This window comes from Manduca sexta, chromosome 3 (assembly GCF_014839805.1).
Source record: "Manduca sexta isolate Smith_Timp_Sample1 chromosome 3, JHU_Msex_v1.0, whole genome shotgun sequence".
NCBI classification, from domain to species: domain Eukaryota; kingdom Metazoa; phylum Arthropoda; class Insecta; order Lepidoptera; family Sphingidae; genus Manduca; species Manduca sexta.
Genome location: NC_051117.1, coordinates 4,527,935 through 4,549,076, shown reverse-complemented (window position 1 = coordinate 4,549,076; position 21,142 = coordinate 4,527,935). Strand labels below are relative to the sequence as shown.

The window sequence follows — 21,142 nt, the reverse complement described above, 5'->3', positions numbered from 1 at the left end:
TTAATGTTTGTTAAATATAACCACCAGCAATTTAATTACGATTTATACGAAAACATAATCGAAAATGCGACTTAATTTTTGTTGAAAATATTTAATTACTAATTTAATTACCATTTATATGGGAACATAATCGACAATGCGACTTTTGTATTTAATCGTCTTGTAATATATTCGAAGTTTACTTTGTCGTCGTGAAATAGACGCTGACTGAGAGAGAACGCTATACGTGTTAGCTCTAGAATCATAAATGCGCACGAGTTTCTTAAGTGGGCATTAAAATGTTGGCTTAATGTTGTCGGGTACATGGCTAATGCAAAGCAATGTAGTCTTTTTGTATATTGAATGGCGAATAACCACGAAATCTTAATGATTTCGTGATTATTCGCCATTCAACATGTTTAACTCAAACGTAAATTATTGCGTGGTTTAAATCTCTTTTTTAACATTTTACATATTTACGTTACACACTAACATACTCTTCTTGTTATAGTAATTTACACTAAATTAGTTCTTATAACATATAGATAAGGTTTACATAATGTGAAACAGACTAAAAATTAAAATCCAAGTAATCCTAAACAAAATCAAGTAGAGATCATCAAAAATCTCAATCGTTTCAAAGAGATCAAAGGAAACTTTACTAATTAGTATAACTATTACGATAAGTCAGCGAAAGTCGGCCTCAAATACGAAAACTTTTTGAGGACTTGTAAAAGGACGTTAATGTAAATTAAAAAGAAATGTTTCGGTTAATTTGAATTTTTAAAGCGTGTGTGCGTTTATTAGTAGTAGGTCACTTAAATGTGAGAGTCCAGCTAGGTAGGTACCACCGCAATATCTACTTCTGCCGCCAAGCAGCAGTGTGTAGTCACTGTTGTGTTTCGGTTTGAAAGATATTGTAGCGAGTGTAATTACTGACATAAGACTTAACATCTCACGTCTCAGTATGATGAGCGCAGTGGAATACTAAACAATACTTTGAAATTCAAAGTGTTGGATTGTGTTTCTACTGTTGGTGGTCGTACCGCTTACCATCAGGCGAACGACATACTCGTCTTGTCATTTAAAGCATAAAAAAAACCTTGCGTAGTCTTACAGCAGGTAGACTGTGAAGTCACGAGTTTAATAGGAAGATTAGACATTGGAGTTATTGTATGATTTACCTAACTTTGAAATCCCGAGATACATCTTACGTGAAGAAGGCGGCTAGTCATAAAATCAAAGTCAAATCACTTCTGCAATTTATACTGAGCTACTACAATGCATGGGATAAGGACACGAGGTTTCTAACACGTACCTATATGGTACTCAGTAACTACCCTTGGGAAGGTCTGGATACAATTCCCCGGCCGGCCAAAATTGTATAAGCTACTGTAACAAGATTCGACCTGGATTGTATCAGATCAGAAGCAGACGGTCGCTCCTAAAACCGAACCAAATAATTTCTGCAACGTGCGTTGAGGTGACCCCACGGCGGGGATAAGAGTAGAAGGATTTTTAACAGTCAATACAGTTCGCAATGTGTGAGTAATCTTAACTTTGTTGAGTATTTCTTAAAATAAATATTCGTAAAGAAATGGCTTTTACGGTGATATTATTACGAGATTTTTTGTCATCTGTTTTGTTTGTTTGTCCTAATCCATTTGTTCTATTTATAGAATGCATATATGAAGACACACAAAAAACAGAAGCGACAAAAAAAAGTAATTATATTACAGTAAGAACTATTTCGTTACGTACATCTTGGAAAATATTCTGTTATAATTTGTTAGATTAGAACGTTGCGTAATAATTATCGTGTTGCATCCAGAAGTTTTTACAATAACGACGAGCAGTGATCAGGTAATGACCTGATAATGATAGGGCAGGTAAACGAGTGTGTCAAATAAGTCACTGCACAGACGATGTCAACGTGTCTTGGTAAACACTACATTTGTATTAAATTGACAATTTCTTCTTAATCAGCAGTAACTACTGGACATAATAAGACTTAACATCTCATGTCTCAGGATGGCGAGCGTAGTAGAACACCAAAAACTACTTTGTAATTCATGGCGTTGGATGGTGTTTCTAATGTTTATGGGCGGTCGTATCGCTTACCAGGCGAACGGCAAGCTCGTCTCGTCATACAAATAAATAAAAAAGAGAATAAAGCTGGCTTTCCTTTTCATAGCTTAGACAGCAAACAATGATGCTACCAAAAATATCCTTCGTAATAAATCAGTACCTTTGAAGCGTAAAAACGTGCAATTAATATAAATTATCACCAGAAAGTCATTTTTAAAGGGAAACAGAAAGGTGCGTAATGGACGATCTTTTGTATCATTTAATGAAATATTTTTCTTAAATAGAAGAAGTTTGCGAACAAAAGTAATATACGTTACGATTCTTCGCGAAAAAAGTTAAATAGCATATTAGGAATTCAATTTGTTTAATGCCCTTTTAACATTAGGGACGTGGTACATTGAGTATAACCGGGTTTTAATCTTGATAAATACCGGTAATTACAGATAATTGTAATACCGGTTATTATACGGTGATAAATATCGAAAATTACCAGTCATTATTTTATTTGATAGGTATTTTGGATTAATCGACGTGTCTTAGAGTCATTATTATGTAATACAGTTTAGTCAATGTTAAGTATGCATTATGTATTTAAAGTGGTTTGTACTTTGTTAAATATTTTAAGAATGCTATAATACTAAGAAATAATATATGCAGAGACAAATATCACAATAACTTAAGCCCTATGCGTATTTAAATAGTACTTAAATAGTCGTTAATATTTTACTTAGAAGACGTGTCAATATTTATATAGTTATTTCGTTATACATGCACGATTAAGTGACCGCCCTGCACCTGATAGTAAATGGAGTAGGATCCAATATAATATCGATTGACGAAAGATACTCCTCGTCAGTCGACACAATTATGCCGTCCTGTTGCAACCGGATATACACAGACTGATCCCGGAACGCCACACACTTACGTGGGCTCTATGGCGGGTTTTAACACGTTGTGTACGGTGATCGCTATCCGGGCGAATATAAAATATATCCTACCAGCAAAATGTATAAATCTAAATATCTTCGCACCATGACTGCCGTACCCTGTAATTATATAACACAAGTAGGTTTTCAATCACGATCGATAGAATAATATATTAAGCACGCCATAGGTTACTTGAATATGTCAAGATATTATTGATCACCGCTTAACCGAAGGTCACCGGTCAGTACTCAATGTCGACATACAAAATATTGATTTTAGCGTTCGAGTGAGATGCATGAAGGCCGCGTGAGAGTGCTTCCTTTGCTTGTTAATTATTTTTGAAATAGAATTTTGTGTGCCCCCACCCTTACGGTTGAAAAGTTCAGTTCTCCTCAGCAATTTTTCGTTTATTCTTGTGTTGTACACTTAACATTTTTTTTTCTCCAGATTTAAAATACAGATATTTATTAAGTATACACTAAACATTCGCGCGCTTCTAAGTCAATTAATACGCGTTAAGTGTAAAAAAATAAAAGATAAAGACTTAAAAGTGTCATGTGATTAGCGACAGATGACAAAAGAAAAGGTCAGCTATGATAACCGATATAGAATCAACACGGGCGAGGGAGACAGATATATTTTACTTCGAATGCGAAATCGGATGGGGTTAAGGTCTTCTGGTATAAGACGGTACGGATCAAGAGTGTTCAGTGAGACAGCGTCGATGCAAAGGTGTGTGAGTGGGATATGTTCAGTGGTGGGTGTGGTGGTGCTGCTGGCGGCCCGGGTGGGGGGCAGCGAGTTCCCGGAGCGGGAATGCTGCGACCCTGTGTACCCCCCAAACACGGCGACGACTGCCGCAGCGCCGATCACGCCGCCTATCAGCAAGCTTGCAGGTAAGTCTACATGCTTAATCTAATTCTACTAGGGTAAAGCCTTGCGCAGATGACGTCTACATTCCACAGATAATTGCGAAGTCATGTGCTAAACAGCGTCTGCGCAGGATCTAATATTTAAAATGATATCTTATACATCTTAATATGAATTGATTTCGTTTTTCGTGTGTGTTTACGAGTAAATTTTGACAAAATGAAGATCGATATTAATGTCAGCAATGGAACCAGTGTAAATATTTCTGTATGTTTACTCTACTCCATAAATTTAATATTGTTTGCCCATTATTGATGATTTTCGTGCGACCATTTATTTTTGATATTGTGACGCCCAAACAGGTATTTAAAATAAATAAAACCATAAAACCTAGCACTCAAACTACAAACTTACAAAATGATTTAATCAACTTAATGAGATCCAAAAAGGCGAGCAGCCGTGTACCAAAATCGAATAAAGTCCATTAAGAAAATTTTCCTGCAATATAAACACTAAAACACATTAATAGACGATAAATTATTCACGAATGACTTAATAGCTTCCTACGGTAAATATTTGAACCGTGCAAAATTCCTTTAAATTTGACATTTAAGGGTCCAAGTTTTGAGTTGAGTTCTGTTATTTTTGTCGCCTACGCAAATTCAATGGAATGTTAATAACACCCACGTTTTAAATTATGCTCCTAATGTTTCTATTATATTTGATTAGATGTACAAGCGATTCTATTACGTTTATTAATTTTTCCATTACGTTTATACTCTTGCGAACTTTTAGAAGTGTTTTGGAGTCGTAAGTGCGGGGGTCAGTGAGGAATATTAGAAAGAATAGAAACAAATATTTTATTTAGTTTTAGTAACATTATATAAAATAAAACAAATAATTGAAATAAATTAATACAAAAGAAATAAAAATAAAACATACATGTAATTACTTGTGGTAGCCGCTCATATGTGAGCGTCCGCCTGGGTAGGTACTACCGCAATGTCTTTTTCTGCCGCCAAGCAACAGTGTGTTTTTCGGACGACTAACTCCTCAGTCCCTGCCATGACCATGAAGGCTGCAGTCTTCGAAACATCGGGAGAAAATTATCATATAAAAAACCGCAATAAAATCCGAAAAATAGTTTTATTTCAATCTCTCTAATTATGTTAATAACAAAAGTCGGAACGACACCTTTGAGATCATTTCCGTCTTGTACACTATATAAAAATGCTAGTTGTCTGCCCTATTTAGCTGCGAGCAAAACAAACTCATAAGGCATTGTTCTAAGATGTTGAGTCATTGTCATTCGTCGCCGTGTAATTAATACAACGTTCCAACCGGTTTTTGTTGCCGTGGAGCGGAATGATAAATTGAGAAAAAGACAATTATTCTTGCAACCTTGACAGGGTTGATAGTTTCGCGACTCGGTCATATTAGTATTGTAATTAAGTTTTCTTTTAGTTCTGGGTTAATAGTATTTTTTTGAAGTCACAGTGGCTATCATCAAGGATACCCTGTGAACGGTGTACAGGCGATTCCCCGGCTTAGCAACCACGGCAGTCTCTAGGGGAATAGGGTGGGGATATCTGGGAAGGAAGTGTGGGCGGAGGAAAACTATATTAGGATAGGCGGAAGGTAGAAGGAAGGGAGATGTTCGCGAGCCCTTATAGACCTCAATTTGAATTTAGTACCAAGAGGCATACACACTGAACTATATGCCTATGGCGGTGTGGAGACCGAGCGATTGTTGGTAGTATTAGAACGACGTGTCTGATGTGATGTCCATGTTGGTTTTTATTTTTCTTAGAGAGGTATCAAGTGGCGATACTTCGCTGTAAAAGTGAATTAATGAATTATGGGATGTGAGATTCCATCACCGATCCGATGAATTATTTATTGTGCCCTTTAAATTACAGGTTCGCGTAAACATATTTAAAAAAAACGTATATTTAATATCATTTCTCGCCGTTTCGAATAAACAAAACAATACGCCATGCAAACTTAAACAAGATAAACATAAAGAACATCTCATTATGATAAATGACCAAACAAAAACTAGGAACAGAATATTCTTTTCAAAGGAAGGAATAATCTTGATGTAAGCTAGAAAATATGGCTCAATATATCATTTCTCTTCTGTTTTTTATCTTCATTAAGTAAATGTTTTCGGATGGAATTATGGAATGGGTACCACATCGTACAATTGTATAAAGTGAAAAGTTATTGGTTTGATTCCTTGGGAAAAGGGGGCTGAATTGGTATTAGATTATTAAAAACTAATTTATACCCTCATTTATAGTCAGAAATGATTTACTCAGGAATTAGCTTCTTTAAATATATCACTTTTATTATTTCTTTCCGATTATATTTATTTTATGATTTATTTATAGATTCATTGTCTCGAATTAATTTACCTACTTCCTCAAAGTAACCTAAAATCACTAAACGTTCAAACTTTAACGAAGTACAGAAAAACCTGAATACACAAATTTGCCGTCACATTATGTTAAACAATGTAAAGCAGTCCGCTGTTTACCCCTTGCCATGCCAGGCATTAATTTTGCTGTATCCTTTAATTTTTGGTGTTAAGAATTTGTCAAGCGGCAAAGGACACGAAATATGGAGCTTGTCGACGATGGAATTAATGGTGTTAGCTTCTATGTATTTGCTTAATTCTGTGGCCACACAATTGTAGCAGATTAGGTATAGCCTCGACTGTTAGCGATCAATTGACGACATTTGGAATTTATGATTTTTCCTATCCAAATTTCGGCCATGGCGGCCAATGCCAACAGAGATCAGCCAAGTGAGTAGGATAGGTTATAGTGCACACATATACGCAATGCACAGGTGCACTCTCTGTGCCTTCACTCTTATAATCTGGTGAGGGGGCCATCCAACATGATCGGGGAGAGATAAGGCACAGGACCAACGGCTTTACGTGATTTCCGAGGCACGGGGGTATCACACCGCGAACTTCCTGACTCCGAGGCTGCGAGAGAGTAATTTTTAATATGGAAAAATCCAGTCCCTGTTAGTTTAGACTGACCCATGATTTAAACCCAGGACCTCAGTGCTCTAGTCGTACTCGTACAGTGTAAAGTTACAACTATGCCAACGAGGCAGTTCTGGCATGGAATTTATAAAGGTGTGAGCTAAAAATACGATTTATACGCTATAAAAGAGTAGGAGTGTGGAGACATTCCTACTCTTCTGTCACCTCCTGTTTTAAAGGCTAAGAATAATAAACTTAAAAGGTTTTACTCTTTACGACTGCTAGTCGTCTTGAACGACAACCCTTCTAGCAGTTCCAGGCCTGAGTAATTCATAATAGAAAATCCCACCCAATCTTGCATTCGAATCGACCCTGAATATCCTAGTTCACAACAAAATACCCTTGATTTACTTAGGCCTGAATACCACCCAAAATCTTGCCTTTGATTCGACCCTCGACTTCCCAGTTCACCGTACAATATACTACACCAAGGCATCGATAAAATCTACACCAACCCTTCAAAACAAACAATAAACTATAGCGTGTTTAACTTTATTGTTTATTAAAAAAACATTTCACCTTTCACAAACCTAAGTCATATTGCACATATATTGCAGTGCCTTGCAAATATCGTCATTATCAGGCTATTTCCACGAACAAATCCGTACGCAATCGAGTGTGGTTCTAATGCGAGCTGTTATTTAATGAGTTATAAATTGTTTTTAATTATACCTTACTGGTACTAACAGGTATGGTCATAGCGTATAAGACTTTTCTTGTGTTTTAAATCTCATGGGAATGCGTTGCAAGGTTAAAGAATAGATTTCATAAGACATAGTCTATATTATAATTTAATGTAAATCGGTTTAAGATTTATGCGTGATCGTCTATTCTTCGGAACAAGCCCGCTTAATTTTTAAAATTCTGCAAAAATAAATCTCTTGTCAGAACTGGCAGCAGTAATTTTTTTTAAGACAAAACACTAATGGAATTCTTCAAATTAAATAGTTTCCACTTAATATAACATTTTTTTCCGACGATAACTAAATAATAATTATCACACACATACATACTCACGCCGTTATATCCCGAAGGAGTATCGGCGTGACAGGTGCACCCATTTTCCGTCGCGCGTATTACATCCCATGAGATAGGAGCGAGCCTATCGTCATATCAGGCACTAAGACTTGGCTGATACTGAGTAGAAACACCCAATATTACTGCCCAACCCGGACATGGAACCCGAGTACCTCAGCCATACCATAACACAACTACACCATCAAACCAAAAAAATAATTACTAAAAAAACAAATCGCGGTCACTGGGACCGGACCAAATCGGCTATCGGGTCAGACCATCGGTTTGCGTTTATGAATACAAATGAATGTGGCAATTTAGGGTTACGCGCGTATTGCAGTAAAGGGTAAGGTTATGCTGTTTTTATACAATTCACAATTACCTCACTGGTTTAGTAAGGTTGAGAAGCGTGATCCAAGGTTTGATTTTTAGATAGCGTATAAATTATAGAAATCTTTCTTTAGAAACGTGTTTTCATTATGCCATTTCGTGTCCTTTGCACATAAAATAATAAAAAACTTCAGTACTGAAAGTTATTTTTTTAATAATATCAGCCCCGTATTATATACTGCCCCACAGCTGGGCACGGGCCTCCTCTACTACTGGGATTAGGCCTTAGTCCACCACGCTGGCCTAGTGCAGCTTGGCAGACTTCACATATCCTCAAAATTCTTCTTCTCGGGTATGCAGTATTCTTTGTGAATTTATCGTTCGCTTTAACGGTGAAGGAAAACATCGTGAGGATACCTGTACATCTGAGAAGTTCTCTATAGGAATTTCGAAGGTGTGTGAAGTCTACCAATCCGCACTAGGCCAGCGTGGTGGACTAAGGCCTGATCCCTCTCAGTAGTAGAGGAAGCCCGTGCTCAGCAGTAGGCAAGTATATAATACAGGGCTGATATAATATTATTATTAAGCGACACTAAGTTTCATATATATTTAAAATCAGCACTTTTTTCTACGTTTTTTTAACATAATTAAGATTTTCAATAAAAAAAGAATCTCTTATTCAATTAGCTTTTTAACCGTCGTATTGTATTTTTTTTTTACGTTCTTTATAGTCGAAATTCTCGCATTTTAAGACAAATCTTGTAACGTCGAGGTTGATCTATAGGTTGTGAGTTATCCCTTGGGTCTCAGTCGATCTCAACTTCCACCAGTATTTTGAAAGGTGAGGATTTTAAAAGAATGTTTTTGTTTTTGCTATAAATTTCCATAGTCCGGTCAATCTATACATTTAAAGATACAAAAATTCCCAACCAGCTGAAAATGGGTCAAGTTGTTCAAAACCTAATAATAAAAAATAAAATAATTAGTGGAAACACTCTTTTTTTGGTTTAATTTGACCGAACTAACTAGTGATATAATTTCGGAATTGAAATAAATGATTTTAATTTTATTATTTTCAATTATGTATATTTTATGTGGTTATTTATTTTATTTATCTACACCAGTATAACTACATATTAGACATTAAATAAATATGTCATCCATTCGTATATATTTATGTATGCATTTGTCATTGTATGTTTTCTTTTTTTATTTGAATTAAGTTTTTTTTTCATATTTAACCTATATACTTATTTATTTATATGTATTTGTCACGGTGTCCACACAAGATTTTTTTATTTTAGTCTATCTTTTTTTATATAAGAAGCTGCCTTGTACACAGCTGCAGGTTTCCTTTCTCCTGTCTCTATACTATGGTTATCTAGAAGAAATTGCTTTTAATGATAAGACCACCAATTGTACTCTATTTAGTAAATGTTATACCCATTTATATTTTTTCTGAAGTACATGTGCGCAGTAAAGTTATATAAATGATTTAAGAGGCAATTAGTGGAATGCTTTTAGTTAATACCTTAAGAGATTCCGTTTAACGGCAAAGGGATGAGAACACAGGTGACCAAATCTCTTCTTTGCAATTAATATATACATATTTTTCTTTAAATGTATTTATAAAAATATTGAGTCTAAAGTAATTTCTACCAATAACCTTTATTAACATATTCTTTGTAACCATTTCTGATGTAGCACCAATCTGTAAATAATTTATGATCAATCAATATTGGCTTCGTTACAAAAAATATTCCACATTGAACATGTAAATAACATAGATACGCAACAAATTAAATTTAATAAAGCAACTCTATATTTTTGTGCAATCAGTTTCTTTGGCTTCATTACAAAAATTAACATTATTTGCCTCAAAAGTTTCAAGTTAACTAACGCAGTAACCCAATAGTTAAGTATTCCTCAAGACGAACCACTAACAGATAAAATTCATTAATAATTTATGCTATACGATATCACAACAATCTGGCTTGTCGTAGACGCAAACGGGAAGTATTTGGAAAGTGTTTTGGGGACAGTATCCCACTTGGTTTTGTTTAGTGTAAGCAGGCTCGAGGTATATTATTATACGTGTCAATACAACCACCGTGCATAAGGTGCTAAAATCACGCTTTACTTACCCACGTGTGTCGTGTTCCGAAATCAGCCTGTGTATATCCGGTTCCAACAAGTCGGCATAATTATGTCGACTGTCCAGGGGTAATCAACTCTTGTCAGTCAACATACTATTGAACCCCACCATTTACCTTTATAATCACTTAGCCGTACCATTATGAATAAAACTTACTTTTAGCATTTAACTAGCTTTGCTAACCTCTTAAACATTTATCGTTATATTTTAGTCAATTTTCATAAATCCATAATGTACTATTAAACTAAACCTTCCTCAAGAATTGCACTATCTTTTAGTAAAACCGTACAAAAATCCGTTCAATAGATTTTGAGAAAATCGATCACATACAGACAGACAGCTTTTGGGGACTTTGTTTTATAATATGGTGTATAGATAGACAATGTAAAATCAAGCATTAAATTCGTATTTAGAAAATAAAGTTTTTATAACTCTTTCATTCAACGGATCGTTTTAAATCCGCCCCTGCTCAGTGTGTTCATAGTAAACGTCTAGACGTACTAACTTATGCAAATTCCAGTTAACCCTTTCGTTTGAAGACGATATTCGTGTATTAAATCGAAAAATCAAATTATATTGGATTAAGATCTTTGAATACGAACTGATTCAATTGTTAAACTTTGTAATAAACTCTTAGTATCTCAGGATTATTTATTCATTAATTTTGTGATTTTAGTTTGGAATTGATGATTTTAGTTGTCCATTTACTATTTAATTAGGATCATTTTCGCCTGGCATTTTAGACAAGGCTTTAATCCTTGGAGGAGTATGCAAAAGATTAACTAAAGCATCTAATTTTCTTAAAGATTATTATATTTAGATAGAGGGCGCCCTGACCGCGTTAAAGGTCACAAATTCTTATCCCTCGCTATTAAGATATGACAATAAAATAAAATTATTTTGCGGATTATGTCGCGGTTTTTATATTATAATTTTCTCTCGACGTTTCGACGACTTTGCAGCCTTCGTGGTCACGGAGCAGACCTGTATTGCTCATGCGAAAAGTCAAAGTTACAATATCATACATTTTACAATTATATTAAGATGTGTTTTCTGTCAATGGACAATTAGTGATCTTAAATTTTGTTATAGAAACCTATTGCTTATACATTCATAATATTCACACATATTTTAAAAGTGGCGATAGACTAGTTGGGAGTGGAAAGGACTGCCAAGACAAGTGACTGTTGGTTCAAAGCCCAACGGCACAGACCTTTTACTTCTCTAGAGTTATGTGTGAATTCTTTGTAAATTATCGCTTCCTTTAACGGCGAAGGAAAATGTCGTGAGGAAACCTTGTATATCTGACGTTTTCTATAAAAAATATGAGGGCATGTGAAGTCTGCCAAAATGTCTAATTCCTCGCAGTAGTAGAGGTTCGTGTCGAGCAGTGGTACAGTATACAATACAGGGCTGATATTATTACCACACTTATTATCTAGATACAAGGGGTCACATTGCTGTGCTTGTATAAAAATCTATGTCTAGAACAAGGATCAACAAAACAGGGGCCTTATTCTCTATCCCGCACGTTATTTTGACAGTGCGTAATAAGCACGTAACACAACGCATCATGTTTAGGACTATAGAAATTTGGCTTACAGAATACCATTCCACGCACGTTTCTCGAAGATAACATGACACGGCCGCGTTACGCGCTTACACTACCATACAGAATAAGGGCCCAGACTTGTTATCACAACAATGCTCCGTCCTTAGATAAATAACGTCTATGAATAAGGGGTGTGCCTGCAATAAGCGAATATCTTACCAATTTTAGATACGAAACTTTACCAATTATAAATGTATACGGCGAAGTTATTACACAATACGAATGATAACATTATCAGCGAAGTTTGTTCGATCTTGGCCTTATCGATTTATGCTTCAATTCGGTTGCGCAAATATTTACGACTCTATAGACGTGGCGTGGTAGATTGTCGTAAAAGGTTCGAAGTTCGATTTCCGGTTCGGGTTAATTGTTTATATAACATGTTATTTTATTTCAGGAGTAATTATAACATATTTCACCAGCTGCCATTTATGGTTATTTCAGATTGTTAATGAGTAAACAGAACTCGATATTATTTTGCCTGACACGGGAATTAAACCCGATACGTCAGAGCGTAAGTAATAAAACTGCCCACAACGAATCAATCTCGAGGGAGGGCAATCAATTTTTGATCGTGAATTATAGTCTCACCATGAAAATAAAAAACCTGCTTTGGGAGCACTACTTTTTTTTGTTCGTTTTAAAGTTAACGTTGCCAATACAAGAAATTAGTTCCATATTTTATCACAACATGGTGAGTTTTTTTTTATACGCACACGGCAAACTGAACCTTCTGTAATTGGTATATAGAGCGGGGTCCAATAGAATGTCGTTTGACGAGAGATGATTACCCTTCGGCACAATTATGCCGGCCTGTTAGAACCGGATATACACAGGCTGATCCTGGAACGCGACATTTACGTGGGCCACTATAGCGGGTTTTAACACCTTGTGTACGGTGGTCGCTATCCGGGTAGATATAAAATATATCCTACCACTAGCAGTGGATTTATTTTTCTTACTGTATATAAACATATTATAATGCTTTAAGTGTGTTGAGTAGAGGGGCACCCAGACGATCTCACATAAAAAACACATCTAAATTTGCAATTTGACTTGCTACTTTATTTGAGTTGTTCTAAAATGTACTTTAGCCAGGTGTAATATCAGTATATTTTGCTTTGAAATAGAACTTTAGAATAAATTGCAAGTGTGTAAATTTCCACGCAGCGGTCGTGCGCCTGTATTTTTCTAAACGTTAACTTTGGGTGCATGTAATTAAGTTTTCCTTTACGTATAAAATGGTTTTAATATTAAATTTGTGGGTTGTTTTTGTATTTCTTTTGAATAGCTCGGTAATATTATAGTTAGAAGTCCATTGTTTATCTTTATTTTCGTGGACAACGAAGTTATGGATTCGATTTTCAAATATCGTAACCATTTTTTCGAATACATTTTTTTTTCGTAATTCGTTTAAATAATGCTTGAATAGTAGCGCCGACTTCACAGTGCATATTATCTACTTAAACTCTCAATACCAATTTTATAACCTGACCTGAAAAATAAAAAACCTGAACATGTAATAAAATGTGGAACTTAATTCTTATAAATGGCACCCACAAAGACATTAAACTATACAGTTTGTTATAGAGCGAACATTGGGAAGATTCTCATACAAAAATTTTGCGCGTATGTGGTGGTTACTCAATCTACCATAAAATAGCAAAACACCAATGTAAAATAAGTCATATTTTTTCCATATCATGCACGTTTTTAATGCGAATATAAGCATATTTTCTGTAGATTTATTATTTTTGAATTAATATCTAAGGGTACTATGATATCTTGTCATACGGACATTTCAAATAAGACAGCGACTTGATAACAGTTAATAACATTTGAAGCAAAAATTTGGCCCTAATGTTCAGTCTATAACAAACTATATAGTTTAACAATCTTAAAACACAAAGCAAAACTACGTTGGAAAGATATAACGTGCATTTATATAATCAAGACTCTGTACTTTCAACAGAATGCTATAAATTAAAACACATGCGTAGCCCAAATCGTGCGTATACCTGGGCGGCAAATGAATTGGCAGGGTAACTGCGAGGGCGCACGCGAGCCGCGACATTGGACTGACAAATTACACCTGGGTCAGTTTCTCGATGATTGAAGGGATACGAGATAGATGAAGATTCGTGAAGTCGGTTGCTTTACGGGAAAATAGCGTGTTTTTTTACCCAGGTTGAACCTGGAACACATTTTTTTTCTGTTTACGTTAACGTTGGAAAGGCGTTTTGGCTACGACTTGGATTTACTCTGATGCAATGAGGTCATTATACTGTGCCCGTAAATTAAGGTTTAATCTTCCATCTCGTCGGTACCAATAAATTCATAATAGAACCTCAAAATCTGTAAATATGTCAAATATCAGATACGAAGCTTCCATGATGTTTGGAACTGGTACTGACGGACCCAACTAAAATATTCAGCATCTAACAATGCCCGAATGGTCTAGTTGAATGTGAAAATATTTTTTGTAGGGTTTTTTTTTTTTTTTAATCTTTATTTAAGGAGCTTGGTCGTTATTTCACGACTATGTCGCTCCGTACGTCCACTTTTATCCATGTCTTGTAGGGTTATTAGTTGTTAATATATTTACAATTGTATAAACCTTTGATATTTAAAGTACTGAAGTTTGACAGTGGAAATATCTTTCGTGCTTACATCATAGGGGATCTAGATGGGTACCATGTTTTTTTGTGCTACTAAGCCGCAATGTTCGCTGTAAACTCGTTTCGATTAGTGATTATTGGAGCCAATATAATTTCAGGCGAAAATCTTGATCGTCTCGCCATCTATTGTATGATAAAAATCTTAGTTCAATAACGTTAACAACATGAAGTGATAGTTCCCGAGTTAAGATCGTCGTTTCGAAAATTTACAATTTAAGCCATTGAATAAAAAAACAGTTTTTTTTTTAATTCTGACTTCTCATGTCCAGTCATTTCAGTCGCAAGTGACCATGAAGGCTGCAAAGTCTTCGAAACGTCGTAGGAAAACTATAATATATAAAAACCGCGATAAAATCCGAAAAATAGTTCTATTTCGATGTTTAAATATAATTATTATTCAATTTTAATTTTCGCCAGTAAGTCGCTAGTGTGTCATCACCTGTCAAACAAACAAAATAAATAACCTGCTAATTAAATTCTCGGCCTCGCAAACCTCAGTCTTAAACAGAAATAAAGCTTACCTCCCAAATAACTTCGTTAAAGAAAACCTCCCAACCACTTAGTAAACGTTACAGATGTTTGTAAACGCCCTGAGCACCTAATAGAGGCTCTCTCGTTGCTTAGCGTGAGAAAAATAACCATCATCTACCCCGGTTGGGCCATAAGTATTGTCCAGTTTGGGAAGGTGTTAGGTCATTTATCAACGTTTGTTCTAGACATTGTAATGTATATAAATTTGATGTTGGTACTTTAATTATTTTTGAATTTATAATTTGATTATTATAAATTCCTGACTTTACAATGTCTTTTTTTATTTATATTTATCTTGGAAAATATATAAAAAATATATTTTGTTTAACATAAAAAAGACAATTAATATTCCTCCTTGATTTAGGCTTAATATTACAAGGTCCTATGTTTATTTTTATTTATGTTGATAATGTTTCATCTCCGAACAAGTTATTCAAATTGAAAATTCACACGTAGACGTACTTTTTCGGTGGTATTAACATGTTATTTATTTGCAATTTATATTTGAAAACCGTGACAACCCAATTAAAAAAAGAACATTCAAAAAGAAACTCACAAATAAACTCAGTTGCTAACCGCCGTTTTCAACTTTGTTGTGAGGTTTTCAACAAACGATCATATTGTTTTTTTTTTCGATCTATTTCAAAAATCGAACACAGATTTTTATGACATGTTTACAAATGAATTATTTTAATTGGTTCATTCTCTGAATCGGATTGAAGATAATTGCCATCTTTTATTTAAAACAACTGTAAATAAAAAACTAAAGATTACACTTAGAACCTCTGGTATTAAAGCCTAAGTTAAGAATACCAATGATAAATTGAAAATAACATCTTTGATTGGTACTACAAAGTCTTTTTTTCAACAAACAGTGTGAAGAAGCAATTACGACATCATAACAGCGACTGACGAAGCTCTAGTTATTTTTCCAGTATATTTACAGGTTAGATGTTGGCACAGACTTAGTTGAACGGTAAAATTGTATGTCTCAAGGTCGAAATTCAGGAACTTCGCATCGTTTTATAGAACGGATCAATGTTGAACTTTTTGTGTTTTAACCTTTCCGTGATAAAGTGAGTTTAATTTGTTAATAAAGCTATTTGCTGGTTGAAATAATGGTTTGGTTTTTGTTAGTTTAGTAGACTTCGTAGTTGCTAGGCTATATTTAAATGGTTTGATTATTTATTTGTAGTAGTTATTAATTATGGATCAATGATTGTCAAAAATTCCACAAATGAATTCCTCCTAACCGAATTTCGGTCATCATCATTTATCGAAATTCATTGGGTAGTTCTTGAGGTTATCGTGTTCAGTCAGGCAAACAGATGCGGCTAGGGCCTTTGTTTTAACATATATTTTTAGAAGTTTTTAAGAGTTAATATTCCGTCATACATGATTGTTGCGTAACTTTAACCGTTTATACAGTGTACGCAACGGAAGCTCTCCAAAGAATTTAATTTTCCCCGTTTTTGCAACATTTTTTATTGATGCTCCGCTCCTTTTGGTCATAGCGTCTTGTTATATATCTTATAGCCTTTCTTGATAAATGGGCTATCCAACACTAAAAGATTTTTTTAATTCGAACTAGTAGTTTCTGAGATAAGCGCGTACAAACAAACAAACTCCTCAGCTTTATTTAACAGTATAGAAGTATAGATAATGAGAAAATAAATCAAACGAATAGAAAAGTGACAAGCAATTGCTTTACCATCCCTACTTAGTCAGGTTCGACTAACCACCAGATTTCGAAGAGCGCACGAAGTGTATTCAAGTCCCTCTTATTGCCCACAATTGGATCGGGGCGGGGGGTTTTGTTTACTGTTATGTTGCTTGGATGTTTGGAGCTGTTTCCTTGGATTGTGGAATATAAAACTAGTTAATGACTTGAAGATGTGGTTGTACGCACAAATAATATTTGAATTTAGAATGCGCCTGAAGTTGTAGTTTGTGGTAATGCATAAATATTATTTAAATAAAGAATGTGTTGTTCGGACAATGATTTGGCATACAAACAAATTGACGTTATGAATAGCAATTCAGCGAGGTTAATAAGGGTGGGGCAAATACAAAAAAATCAAATTTATATCTTATATAGAAACATTTAAGGTAGTTAATTTAGTTGAATTTAATCTTAATATTAGTTTTTTTTTGTACATATCATAACTATACAATAATCATAATTTGGGCACAAGTTTCCGAAAGCAATCCAGTTCATAACTGCTAAGAACTGTTGTTATATTTGTTTTGAGCGATTCTGTATGTCATAAATAAAATCAATGTTTTTAGATAAAAAATGACAGACCCTATATTTCCTATACTTAAAAAATATGAAAAATGTAATTAACATTCATAATTCGAGTTTTAGAAAAAAACTAAGGAATACATTTTAAAACACACCTATATCAAGAGACATTAAAAACTATTTAAAAGTGGCCTTCAGAGTCACTTCATAAAAGCTGCAAAAACTGGAATATTATAAAAAGTTCTGACCTCTGCGATAAAACCTTCAGATGTAATAACTCAGGAGGTCGTAAATCATCTCGATGCTATTACACTATTAAACCCTTCATAAATATTAGCTAAATGTATAGGGTGATGTTTTGTTGTAGTTATACAGGGTGTTCTTAATATTAAGGTGTAAGTGTTCTAATGTTTTGTATAGTGATGTTGATTATTTTAACCGACTTAAAAAAAAGTGGAGGTTTTCAATTCGACGTCTTTTTGTTTTTGTTTATTACCCAGAACTAGGTCTTTTATGAAATAGATTTTTTTTCAAAATCGTTTCAGTAGTTTGGTTATATTGCTCATTTAACTTCAAAGCTGATGATTTCTTAGGTTAGGAAATTCTTGACAAAATGCAAAAGAAATAAATAATTCAATTTTAATGCGTAATTTGTTATAACACATAGATTAAAAAACTTTAATTACTCAATAAATTTGTTACACATGGATTAACAAAAAAAAGTTGCTCATAAAACATCTTCGTTTCTTTGAAATCTGAACGCTTACTGAAAACGAGCATAATATTAATTAATTTATTTATTAAGTCTACAATCAAGCATACACTGTTACATTGACAAAAAAAATCTAGTAATTTTCAAAAAAACCTATTATCATTTAATTTTTTAATTCCAATCCACTCCATTAACGATATAATTATATACTTTCCAAAAATAAGCACCAAAAATACGTCCTAAAACCGAGAAGCAATTCTTCACTTGACCCCTATTCAAATAAAATCATGATTATAACAATATAATACCACTTTTCATAGGACACAATGGGGAGGACAGACAGCACAATGAGCCTATTCATGCGAGAGGCTAAGTGGACCTCCGTAACGAGCCTCTCATGCTGTAAGGTCATTTGCAGTGTGCTTTTGTGATATATTGGCAATGTTATTTAGTGTTTTAGAGGTTACTTGGAGACTAACATACTTTTTAGAGATTAGAAAACTAAATTATACATGTTAATGTGGATTTATTGATTGTTTTATAGATACTAATAATGTATAATAATAATTATAATAATATCAGCCCTGTATTATATACTTGCCCACTGCTGAGCACGGGCCTCCTCTACTTAGGCCTTAGTCCACCACGCTGGCCTAGTGCGGATTGGTAGACTAATCATGTATATATGGTAACTATTATGAAATATGGTATCAGGTTTGTCTGCCTCGGTGGCGTAGTTGCACACAGTACGAGTACAACTACCGCGCTGAGGTCCTGGGTTCGAATCCCGGGTCGGACCAAAATTATTGTGACTGGGTTTTTCCATCTTAAAAATATAACTCAGTCGCAGCTCGGAGTTAGGAAGTCGGTGGTGTGATATCCCCGGGCCTCCGAAAGCACGTAAAGCCGTTGGTCCTGCGCCTGATCTCTGTCCGGTCATGTCGGATTGCCGTCGTACGGAACTATGAGAGTGAAGGAACAGAGAGTGCACCTGTGTATTGCGCACTTGTGCACTATCATATCTCCTGCGTACCTGGCAAAACCGTAGCTAGCCGCTGCGAAATTGATTATTTCGTATGCAGGAATTCCTGACATTACACGCATCGTAACACCCTTAGGTAATGATTACCCTTGTTCGTATACAACACTTGCATAATGTTATACACTGGCTGAGATCGCAACTTCGTGAACGTGCTTCTTACATCTATTAGCATCCTCTCCCTTCCCCCTTTCCCGATACTAGTGGTGAAGCATCTATATAAAACCCGATTTCTTCGGGCTTTTCGTAATTTATGAAAAATCTAATTATCATGAGAACGATTTGTAGAGCGCATTTATGCACATTAGTACTTATATGTTGTCGGGTTCCTTTTTCGAAAATTTCACCCTTTGCCATTTCCTGATATGACAGACAAACGTCGTGAAAAATGTATATATATAAAAATGAATCCTTATTTCCCTTGGTCACGCCATCACGCGTGAACGGCTGGACCGATTTCACTAATTTTTTTGTTGTGTTTGTATTGTCAGTAGAAGGTTCTTATCAAAGAAAAAAATCAAAAAATTGCGAGGAAAATTAGAAAAATCAAGAAAACTTAACGAAAATATTAATTGTATATAACTGTCAATTGTTTGAAATAACTGTCAGCGATTGACAGAATGCGCGCTGCAAATTCATAGTTAAGACAGGGCAACGTCTGTCGGGTCAACTAGTTATAATATAAAAACCGTGATAACATCCGCAAAATAGTTTTATTTTAATGACAATAGACGTTTTGATTATTTTTGTTTCTCACCAATCCCATTAGTATAAGGACTACATAAATTATGAAAATATTCAGTGTTTCATTCCAATTCTATTTATAGAGAGTTGAAGTCTTTGGCATTTTGCCCTTACAACGTCAATGCAATATTGGCTCGTTGCGGCTATGGATTCCAAACATGAGGCTTTTTCATTATCTGTATTTTTTGTTTTGACATAATAACTACTTTAATAAATTTCAGTTTAGAAGTGTAACCACGTCGCACATAAAATTACGTAGACTTAGATAAGTGATAAGTCATGTACGCTACGTAACAGATTAGTATATAAGCACCATTTATACATGAAATAAATCAGACCAACAAACATCATTTTGTTTCTAGTTTCATCTTGCCATAAACTTACGGAAAAGAAGTAATAGTTGCCTTGTCTGTGTGATTGTTGATATGTACCCAGTATTTCAAAAAATCATTAAAGATATTGTGTTTGAATCTGCTTGTGATCATTTTTGCTTTCATAAATAGTGGTTTTACAAGTTATATTCCTATATTATGAAATAGTTTTTGAGCGAATGGTTTCATTTACATTTAAATAGGAATAATAAAAAATATTAGAAAAACTTCCACTTGTATACAGCTGGCTCATTGGAACAAGGTCCTATGTTAGTTTTATTTATGTTGTAAAAATTTGATTTATAATTCTCATGTGAGTAAAAATTTGAAACGCCAATAATTATTAATGGTTCCTTCTCTATTTTTGTTTGGGGATTATTAGTTTTTTATACTAAAGACTATTTTATACTAAAAAAGATCATGTGATATATACATACATATAATTCAATTTGTGAAAAAAATACAACATAGAAGTTTGTAAGTGGGCCAGCGATATAGCTCTCCGTTTGAGGACACAAATAACATCAAATAAATTTTTGAAGCTATTAAAATTTCACTCCTAGTATATCATTCCTAAACTAGTAATTTTAAACTGAATAATGTATGGACATTAATATGTATTATACATAAATTGTAGGTTGATAGTTAATACCACGTCTATGAACCATTCCGTATATGGAATGTATTTTAGGTTCGTCATCAACATGTCTCGGTTTTTCTGAACCTACGACCTTTGCCTTCATTACCGATTCGTCACTCACTGAGCCTCGAGGCTCGTATATAAAA

The 21,142-nt window shown here is 34.5% G+C and overlaps 1 protein-coding gene across 1 annotated transcript in view; it reads left to right on the top strand.

The window, feature by feature from the left end:
- The first annotated feature begins 3,448 nt into the window (after window positions 1–3,448).
- Window positions 3,449–21,142, top strand: part of LOC119189321 — a 155,760-nt gene continuing 138,066 nt past the window's right edge. Inside the window, exon 1 of the mRNA XM_037438548.1 lies at window positions 3,449–3,890. Within this exon, the coding sequence (XP_037294445.1) occupies window positions 3,566–3,890 (325 nt within the window). The 5' untranslated portion in view covers window positions 3,449–3,565. The remainder of the gene's footprint in view (window positions 3,891–21,142) is intronic.